Source organism: Microtus oregoni, unplaced genomic scaffold (assembly GCF_018167655.1).
Source record: "Microtus oregoni isolate MIOR12 unplaced genomic scaffold, Mior012 000004F_ref0000308, whole genome shotgun sequence".
Classification (NCBI taxonomy): Eukaryota; Metazoa; Chordata; class Mammalia; order Rodentia; family Cricetidae; genus Microtus; species Microtus oregoni.
This window is the reverse complement of record NW_024543063.1, coordinates 48290495-48300489: the sequence shown is the minus strand read 5'-3', so window position 1 is coordinate 48300489 and position 9995 is coordinate 48290495. Positions and strand designations below refer to the sequence as shown.

The 9995-nt window shown below is 39.5% G+C and overlaps 1 protein-coding gene across 6 annotated transcripts in view; it reads right to left on the bottom strand.

Moving 5' to 3' along the window:
- Nucleotides 1-1639: 1639 nt before the first annotated feature.
- The window catches only part of Nfat5 (nuclear factor of activated T cells 5), a 94050-nt gene continuing 85694 nt past the window's right edge, over nucleotides 1640-9995 (bottom strand). For all 6 annotated transcript variants that reach the window (XM_041650452.1, XM_041650453.1, XM_041650454.1 and 3 more), the window contains 2 exons: nucleotides 9753-9991; nucleotides 1640-9282 (listed from right to left, as the gene is read on the bottom strand). In XM_041650452.1, the coding sequence (XP_041506386.1) occupies nucleotides 9756-9991 (236 nt within the window). In that variant the 3' untranslated portion in view covers nucleotides 1640-9282; nucleotides 9753-9755. The remainder of the gene's footprint in view (nucleotides 9283-9752; nucleotides 9992-9995) is intronic.

Genomic DNA, 9995 nt, shown 5'->3' with positions numbered 1-9995 from the left:
GTACAATCTTAGCTGCTGTGTGTTCATGGTTACCATGTCATAGTACTGGATCTTTCAGTAAAGGGAAACGGTACCTAGCATACGAGAGACTAGAAAATGTTAACGTGTATAACTGTGAACCAGGAACTAAGTTAACTAATACTTAGTAACTCTGGTGACAGCCCTAAAGGCACAGTTTCCTTTACAGATAAACACATTGGTGAGTGGTTGTAGAGTGTGGGAGTCAAGGCTCCACGCAGAACCAAACTCTAGAGCCCTTGTGTTTTTGTTTACACATTTCTGTGTTGTGTGCATTCATGCCATGGTGAATTTGTGGAGGTCAGAGAACAACTTCACAGAGTTGGTTCTCAATTTCCATCTTTTTCTGAGTTGGGGACTAAACTCAGGTTTACAGGTTTATGAGACAATAAGTCATAGTGGTGGTTTTTTTTTTTTTGGAGAGACAAATTTATAATTATATGCAAGTGTGCATGTGTATATGCATACACATGGAGGTGCCCACAGAGGCCAGAAGAGGGTGTTAAATCCCACTGAGTGGGACTCACTGGCAGTTGAGCTGCCAGATATGGACACTGGGAACCAAACTGAGGCCCTCTGCAAAGTAGCAGGCATCTCAACTGCTAAGCGATCATTCCAGCTGCCTTTGCATGTTGGCTATTATACCTTTTTAGTTCTGTTTAAGATTATTATGCCAAATGTTAACATTCTCTGACTTTATGTGTACAGGTGTGGTATTTGTACATCTCTGTGTGCGTTTATACATGCACGTGCACCCATGTCTCTATATGGAGGACAGAGGTTGACTTCGTGTGTCTGTTTTGTTTGCTCTGCACTTTGATTCCTTAGTCAGGTTCTCCACTGAACCTAGAGCTATCTCTCCAGGGCTGGGAATATATATATTTCACACCTGGCTTTTTCTAGAGTGGTAGGATCAACTCGGTTCTTCATCCTCTGGCTTGCCTTGAGATCACAGAGATCCAACGTGCTTCTGCCTCCCCTGTGCTGGGATTAAAGGCATGTACCACCATGTTCTACTAAGGCAGTCTGAAGTTGTTCTTTACATGCTATATTCATGATCCTTGTACCACCTATATTACTAATTTGTTTTTCTTTGATTCACCCGTTCCCACGATCTGGTTAGTGAACACATTATTTTTCAAGATATTGAACTGAAACCAGGGAATTGGTCATTTTTGAGTGAACACTCTTATCATAAGCTACATGCTGAGTCCCTCACACACGAACCTTAGGGCTATCTGCATATCTCATGGAAATCCCTGAGATCTACCAATAGCTAGCTATGCTTGGCACACTCTGATACAAACACCAGTTCATACAAGTCAAAGCAACTAGAAGAGTAGAGAGATGGCCTGAGTGAGGAGCTGGAGGAGATGCTGGTTTTCTCTGAGAGCCTCCCTGTGTATTACCTACATATATAATCAATATGAACAACTAAAGAGAAACCTACTGAGTATTCTGCCTGGGGAAAAGATAGGTTCAAAATAACCACTCAAAAGGTGCCTTCCTCTGCTTCCCATCACCTCCCTAATGGTCTCTAGTCTCAGTCACTTCCCCACACTGCAGATACATTCAGGCCAACACAAAGTCTGAGGAAGAAAGAAGGCAACCCACTACAAAATGAAAACTTTCAATGTTTTATTTTTGACTGAAGCTGTTTACAGAAATATAATTGCGAGTATACAAATGTCCCAATAGAAGCAAAATATCTTTTTAATATTTAACAAGTTATCACAGATAGCTAAAAACATAGATGCAAATGAAATTCCCCCAGAGAACAAACTGAGAATATCTGGTGTCAGTGCTCTGAAATTCCAACTATGAAGCCATTACACAAATGTCACTCTTACACATCATTGCAGGACAATGCAAGAAGGCAAGTCAGTGGTTGATCAGTGTGCTCAAGCAGATAAAATTAAACTCAAAATGGCAGAATGACAGCTAAATCACTTGAGAACAAGTTAATGAAATATTCCAAGTTACTCATGAAAACACAAAGTAAAAAGAAGAGCGTGAAACTCAGTCAAGTCGCCAGGAAAGCAGCAAGCACTTGGAGCTTATCCTTGAAAAGAACTAGATGAGCAGGTAGAGTTGATAGATAGAAGGAGTTAGTTCAATTGCACTGCAGAAGGTCTCTACTGAGTAAAATCATGATCACCTCTGTACAGGACAGCTCCTTTTTCTTTCTCTAGTCTCTCTTTTTGCACTAGGGATTGCATCCACCTTAGGTTATAACTACCTAACTCCAGCCAGGACAGGCTTTTATTGGTCACAGAAGTTTGATTCTAAACACACTCTCAAGCATCTGGGATTATGTGTGAGTGTAAGCTGTCCTGAGGCTCATGAGCTAAAATGGCAGCTAACAGGCCACCCCTACAAATCACACGTATTCCTCCTGGGATGGGCTCTGGTGGGGGAGATCAGTGTGAAAGAGCAGGTAGGGTGACATGGTTGAATGCAGGATGTTTAAGGAGGTATTACAAACGAGGGCTGAATAGACCAGCAACAGGTGACATAATCAGGAGGGGAAGGGAGGGCATCTCTAGAACATCTCAGCAGTTTGCCTACTTACTTTCCAGCACCAGTTTGTAGAGGAAGCCACTTAGCACTGCTGTGTGGGACAGAGCAATGATCCTCAGAAAGCAAGTATTCACTAGTTTATTCTGAAAAGGGAATCCTCTTGCATGAGCTAACTCACCAGTGACTTGTAAACAGTGGAAGGAAGATTAATGATGGAAGTGCTGAATTATAAAGGAAAATATGAATAAGCCTGCTTATTTGTAGAATGCACGTAACTGAGATGGAAGAAACACCCAAGTTATAAAATGCACTATCTTAGCATTCTGTGAAGTACTTCACCTGAAGCATGAGTACCAAAGAGAACCATTACTCTACTACAGGATTCAAATGTCAAATAAGCTACTTGAAAGGAATCTTTATCAACTCGTAAAAGATTAAACGAGGTGCTGTGTGGGCCTGGCCAGCCATCTGATTTACTATCTCAGATACAAGACAAATGATACGGAATGGTGATTCTGTTCTGAGAGCTAGTCTAGCCAAAGCAGAACCATAGTCTGCTGATAAAGAGGCAATGAAAAGAGAGCTTATATTACCCTGCCCACTATGTACCCATTTTATGCATAAAACAGGAGACTGTAGCACCCATCAATTATTTTAGCTAAGTAAATGTCATAACAACTAAAGAAATACAAACCATTGCACCTAAATATTGAAATCAGTTAATGTAAACTTTTTAGTCAGTGGTAGAAAAATGCCAAACCAAGTTAAATGAATTATCAGTAACTACACTATACATACATAAAACATATGCATTTTCTTAGGCAGTACTAAGAATAAATTACCATTGCTGATAAAAGATCACAGAATACCAGGTGAGGCGGAATATAAATAAGGAAGAAAGAATCTCACTTTTGCTAGGCTCTGAAGCTCAGGAGCATCAGACTCAACTGAGAACTTGGGTCAGACAGACTGTTGGGCCCCATTTCAGATCTAACTCAGCAAGACTGGGCTATTGCCCAAGATGATGCACCTCTAGCTGGCTTCCTGCTCACTGATGCTAGCTGCTGGATGGAGGGCCATACTGGTTTACATACACCGCACAGACATAAACTATACATTGCAGCGTTCTTATAGAAAAGACATACACAAGAAGGGGAATGGCTCTAAGTAGCTCTCAACATACTCAACAGCTATAGTCAAAGGTTTACTATGGTTTGGTAGAGTGGAGTCATTTCCCTGCACTACCTGTCAGTCTTAAACGTCCTTTAGAAAACAGCCATTCCACACTTGCTCCAGGTTACTTTAAAAAGCTGTCATCTAACACATCAAGCCAGCTATCTAAAATAAGAACGGGTGCAGTGCTCTGAAGAGTTAAGATGGCTTTCTTTGGAATGGTTAAAGTGCACGATAGGGTATTAAGAATATTGCATAAAAGTTTGCCGCCTGCAGTCTTCAGTCCACCAGCAATCACAAGAACACTTCCATGGGGAACACATTCCAAAGCTTAAGTTATAGCTGTCCTTAATTTGTAGTTGATGGCCCTTTCTTCAAGTGCCACCACTTGGTAAGGTGCTAGATCAGAAAGAGAATGGACAAAAACCAGGTCACTCAGTCCAACTGTATGTGGCACTAAAGAAATTACCTTAGCTCTCCCAGGACTCAATGATTTCTTCCTAATTTTTCCTGACACTAAGTTTTCCAAGGTCAATTAACTAGAGTCCTGATAGAAAAAAAATATAATAAACTACTTTTCCATGTTTAATTAGAGAGAAAAAAAAATCAACATTATTCCCAGGTCTTACAAAACCTATGTTTTAGTCACTCTTCATGCCGTTAATTAGGACCAGAGAAGATGATAAGTAGTGCCTTTATATTATTTAACACACACACTTGTGTGCATGGAATCTCTCTCTCTCTCTCTCTCTCTCTCTTTCTCTCTCTTTTCTCTCTCTCTCTCTCTCTCTCTCTCTCTCTCTCTCTCTCACACACACACACACACACACACATACACAAATTTTCTTTATTGTTCAGGTAAGAGCCAGATACTACTTTGCTGGGATGAGAAAATTGGAGTTAATTCATGTAAGCCACAACAGCATTGGGACCTGTTGAAATCAGTTATTCGTATATTCTTGGCAACAGTGGAAGGTGGGATTACAGGAAGGGTGCACTGGCATGGTAAAAAGGCACTTTTCCATAAACATTTAATCTATATATAAAATACTAATGTAAAAATTGTCTGAAAGAGCAAGAGCAATAAAAACAGAATTTTATTAATATACAAGGCTTAGGATGGCATGAAAACAGAGAGCTAAAAAGTAATTAGGGCGCTGGGACAATTGACCAATGATACTATAGAGTCAGTCTCCTGCATAATGAATGCCACCGTCACAGCTAAGCACTAGTGACAAATGTAGGCAGAAGGGAAAAGCTCTCAAAATGTAATGGCTGAGTCATCCTCTTGCTAGTGTGTACACCCATGTTCGCTTCTCTCCCTTTCGGTGGTGCTGGGCATCAAATTCAGGTCCCTGCACATGGTAGGCAGACTCTCTACCCCGGAGCCACACCCCCAGGTCTGAGCTACTTCTCTAATACATCTGCTGAATTACAGTTTTTCTTTTTCATTGAGCCCCTCCACATACCCAAAAGCACGCAGATACATCTCCTTAGAGATGGAGCTACGCTGTGATGCAGAGTAAAACAACAAGGTCTCCCCATAACTTTTAACTAGTTCCAACCAGCTGAAAATCGAAACACAGGGATAAAAGAAAATTTTACTAGGAAAATTCTCAGCTAGCCCCTGAGAATATGTACAACTATGCTGAATTTAAGAAGTACTCAGTCATTTTATTGTGGTTCTTATTTGCTGACAGATTCCATTTTCCCCAAACAAACATTTACAATGGCTTAAAAAGGTTAAAGGGGCTCAGGTAAGGTGTTTCATACCTCCAGGCCCACTACTTGGGCAGCATAGTGCAACCTCATTTAAAAATCAAAAACAAACATTCAAAAAGGTCGAAAGAGATTATTTTCATTCTGAAGGGACATATGTACAATTTCTTCCTTCTGTTTTTTTTTTCTTTAAACACTTGTTCTAAGGAGATGGGATAGACAGACCTATATTGGCTAAATAACAAATAACATGTTAGAATCAGAAAAGCCTACAGAAAATCTTAGAAACTAATTATCTAAGTCGAGCAGTGGTAGTGCACACACATTTAATCCCAGCACTCAGGAGGCAGACGCAGGCAGATCTCTGTAGTTCGAGATCAGCCTGGTCTACAGAGTGAGTTCCAGGACAGCCAGGGCTACACAGAGAAACCCTGCCTTGAAAACAACAAACAAGAAAATATCTAATTGTCTTTTTCCCTCGTGTGGAATAACAAGGACACAAAAGCATTGGGGGGGGGGGGGGGGGAGATAAGCTCCAAGCATTTCTGTGAGTTGCTGAAAGCAAGAACTGAATGTAACAAAGGAATAAAATGTAGTTCACAGTTTATTTAGGTCCTTCTGCCAGATAAAAGTTTAATATATCCTGATTCCCAAGGTCTTTGCTGGCTCACTGAGTCTTCCCACAGGTAGCTATAAGTAACAGGAACTGAGAAGCTGAATTCTTAGCACAAGTATCAACCACTGAGCTAACTCTTCAATAAGAAGACACATACTTTTTGTAACCAAATCATATATTCAGAACATTGTACTTAACACACACCTTTAGGGGCAAGGAACATTTAACAATGTAAGAAAACAAATAAACCATCATTATTGAACAGGAATATGGTAGCACAGCACAGCCCTTGTATAAATAACCACAGAAGTGAAGAGACTAAAAATGGGGTTTCTGCCTCCATCCACACAAACCACTACAGTTCAGGTGATGTTCTGTTCTACACTCTGACAGTATAAGACAGAAATTGGTCCCAGTGACTCGGCATTGCCAATCAGCACTGTATAAGGATAAGCTTCTAGTACAGAACAAACAGAAGTCACCACACAAGCCAGACCTCTTGCTGCCACTTCACTGCCAATGCAGTCGCAACAAACATTCTGATTTCACCTTGGAATAAACAAATTTCCTGAGTCTCCTCATGATCTCAGAAAGTAATCCAGAAAACTCAGAAGTCAATGTGGTTTTAAACTCTGACTTCTGTCTTTCCTAAGCAGATTCACAGGTCTGCTTCCACTGATGTTCCAGATAGCACACTAGAGTCCCCTGTGTGTTTTTTCAAGCTGAAGCACTGAATTGTGTGGCTGACCTTTCTCAGAACCTGAACCATGTTGGGTGATTTTTCCCTGTAGGGCATGGGGGAGAAGGGAGATACTGAGGAAAATACTTTTGGTTTAGAGAATCTATAAAGTAGTTCTGGCTATTAAAAGATGGAAAATGTTATTAAAATTACAAACATGGTATTTTTAGTGTCTTTATAAATAAAAGGCATAGGATACAGAAAGCCAATTAATAAGAACAACAATAATAAAATATTAAATATATAGTGAACAAAGACAGAGTGGCTCATTCTCGTCAAACACCATTTGACACACTGCCTCAATAAGTTTCCTTGCTCTTTAACACCTTGCTGAGTGAAGACACAGCAAACACACAGTAGTTGCCTTTCGCTCACTAGTAACATCAAGGAACTGCCTGATGGAATGGCTACAGATAAACAGGCCATTTGTTTCAAAAGGTACTTAAATACTCAATAAAGACATAACAAACCCCTCACTGTTATCAGACGCCACGTTGTGGTAGAACATCAGACAAACTCACAAATTTACCACAAAAATGTGTGGCAAAAAAGAATAGTTTATATATGTATATATATATATATATAAATTTCTATATTTATGCCAATGTACTCACTCAGTACAAATAGCAAAATAGTATACCATTTCCTAAATATAAAATATAGCTTTCCAAAAAAATGAAACACACATTAGATATAAACCATCCAAAACTTGAACGATTGAAAACTGTTTTCAAAATTAAATGACCAGAGTAGGTCTCTTTCTAGAAAGTTCCCTTCATATCGGCAAGAAGCCTGTACTACTGAAAACGTAATCCAATGCCTCTCAGAGAGAGAAAGAAGGGCTAGGGCAGAAAAACAAGGACAAAGAGAAAAAACAAATGACAAGAACAACAGTCAAAGAACAAAAGAAGATCACAAAAGAGGGAATCTAGCTATATAAACAAAACTAACAACACAGCTCCACACAGCTCAACAAATGTGTAGGAAAGGAGAGCTAAAATGAAAAGAAAACTAAGGCAATGGAAAAGAAAACTACAAACTGGCTAATTTTTAAACACTTAGAAAGTAAAAGAAACAAACAGGACACCAAAACATATCAGCACACAGAAGCCACACACGTTGGCCTTATGCTGCATCGACTCTTTCCACATGCCAAAGATAAATGAGACATAAGCATGTGTCCAGATGTAGGTGGTAGTGAGGAGCAGGCACCCCACGGGTGGCAAGAACACTCAAAACTCTACAACTAATGCTACAAATGTGAGTTCTGGAGTGTGTAATTTTGCTCTCTGTAGATGTAACACAAGTCATTTCTTCCTTTTAATCAGTGATATGACCCTGTAAAGCCCAAGGCTTTACATCAATTAAGTGACCACTTCGACTGTAAAGCACTGAGGTGACAAGTGAATTATAGTCACTGCAGCTCAGGGAGAAGTAATAGTTTGAGAAATTTTTGTTTGCCTTGTTTGTAAAGTAAAAATTTATACTGTTTTTCATTAGAGGGGAAAATTTGAAGACTTCAGAACAGCACCGTTCATGGAAGAAAAAAAGAGAGAGAGAATTGTTTTTTTCTCAGGAGTCAACTCCCAATAATCCTAAAAGAGTACTCCTGGCCCCGTGCTGCAGACTGCCAGGTCACTGGATCAATGTGGCTGCCTTCTCTAAATTACTACAGGGTCATAAAGCTGTAGTATATTAATAGCTGTCTAAAACTAAACAGGAAAACAATATAGATGCATATAAAATGGGAGCACTAGCCTAATGCTGGATTAGAAGAAAACAGACTCAAATTACTGTCAGTTTAAACTACTGAAGGAGAATATGAGATCATAATGTCATGTATTATCCCCTTCATTCATAGAACAAAATATTTTTATGCAGTTATGGCTAAATCCCTAAGTAGAAAATACAGAGAACTAACAACTCTCTGAAAAATAAATTCAGTAACATTCCAGCTGTATCCAGTTTTAAAAGCATGTTATCTGAATGTGTGTGATGAGGAGTTCTTAATACAGCATTTTTGTAAGTTATCCCCTTCAGCTTCTCCATGAAAACTGAAAGAAACTCCTTCACTTTGGCCAACATCCATGTGTTTTTTACATCAACAAAATCACAGACTTACTCATTACTAAACTTTACTTTGTCCTAAGCCATTACTTGACTAAAATAATGCAGGGGAAAAAAATGTAAGTAAACATGACAAATGTGATTTTCTAATAACAATAATAACTGAGAGGACCAGCTTTGCACTTTAAAACCCAGGACAAAAACATTTCTGTCACAGCTGGAAAATCCAACAGATTCTCAGTTATCACTGTTACTAGAAACAAAAAGCACATTGGTGGCGAATTACTGCCAACAAGCAGTATGGATGTAGTCTTACAGCCAGGAAATCTACCCATTTACTCAAATGTAGCTCTCCATAATAGTTCAATAATCTTCATGGAACCACAAGTTCTCAGGACATCTTGGAATCATTTCTTTCTTCATGGAATTTCTAGGGGAAAAAAAAAAATCACTATCTCACTAGGGAAGAAAGGCATTTGCGAAATGTCTGTCACCATGGATGATCCCAAAGGACAATATGCATGCAGGGAACCTTATCTCTTTAGTCTCTCTGGCTTTAGTCTAGTCTCTGGTGTTGGGTATTGAACCTAGGGTCTCAAGCATGCTAGGGAAGTGCCCAACTGAGATATATTCTCAGCTTATAATATTTATTATTCTACAGAATTCCCTCTGTCTTGCTCTTCTTTCTCTACTATGATTGAATCTAGGGTTTTATGTGTTAGCCAGATGTTCTGTCATTCTAAAGTAAAGTTTCCAGTCAAAAGGAATGTCCAGTATTCCCAACCTGATCTAAGCTATCATTCAGAGTGTGCTCAAAGGGAATGTACTATTTTAAAAGAATAAAGTCTAAGCAGTGCTATTAACTCATTTAAATATAAGAAGCCGAAATGTAATACTTACACATTAAAAGGAGCCAGTTAAATTGTTCCCTTGGCTTTGCAATGAGACAAGCAAATCGATCTTCTCCATGCTCTGACTGCTGCTCACAGACGAGGCCAGTGGGGAAGTTTCTGGCATTTGCTGAGAAAGAAGTGTTGTCACAGAAGCCTGGCCCTCATTTTGTGCCTGGCCTGGCTGATTTATAGCCATCAGCTGATCCGGTAAGGTACCTGGTCCGGATGTTAAAAGCTGACTACAATCTGT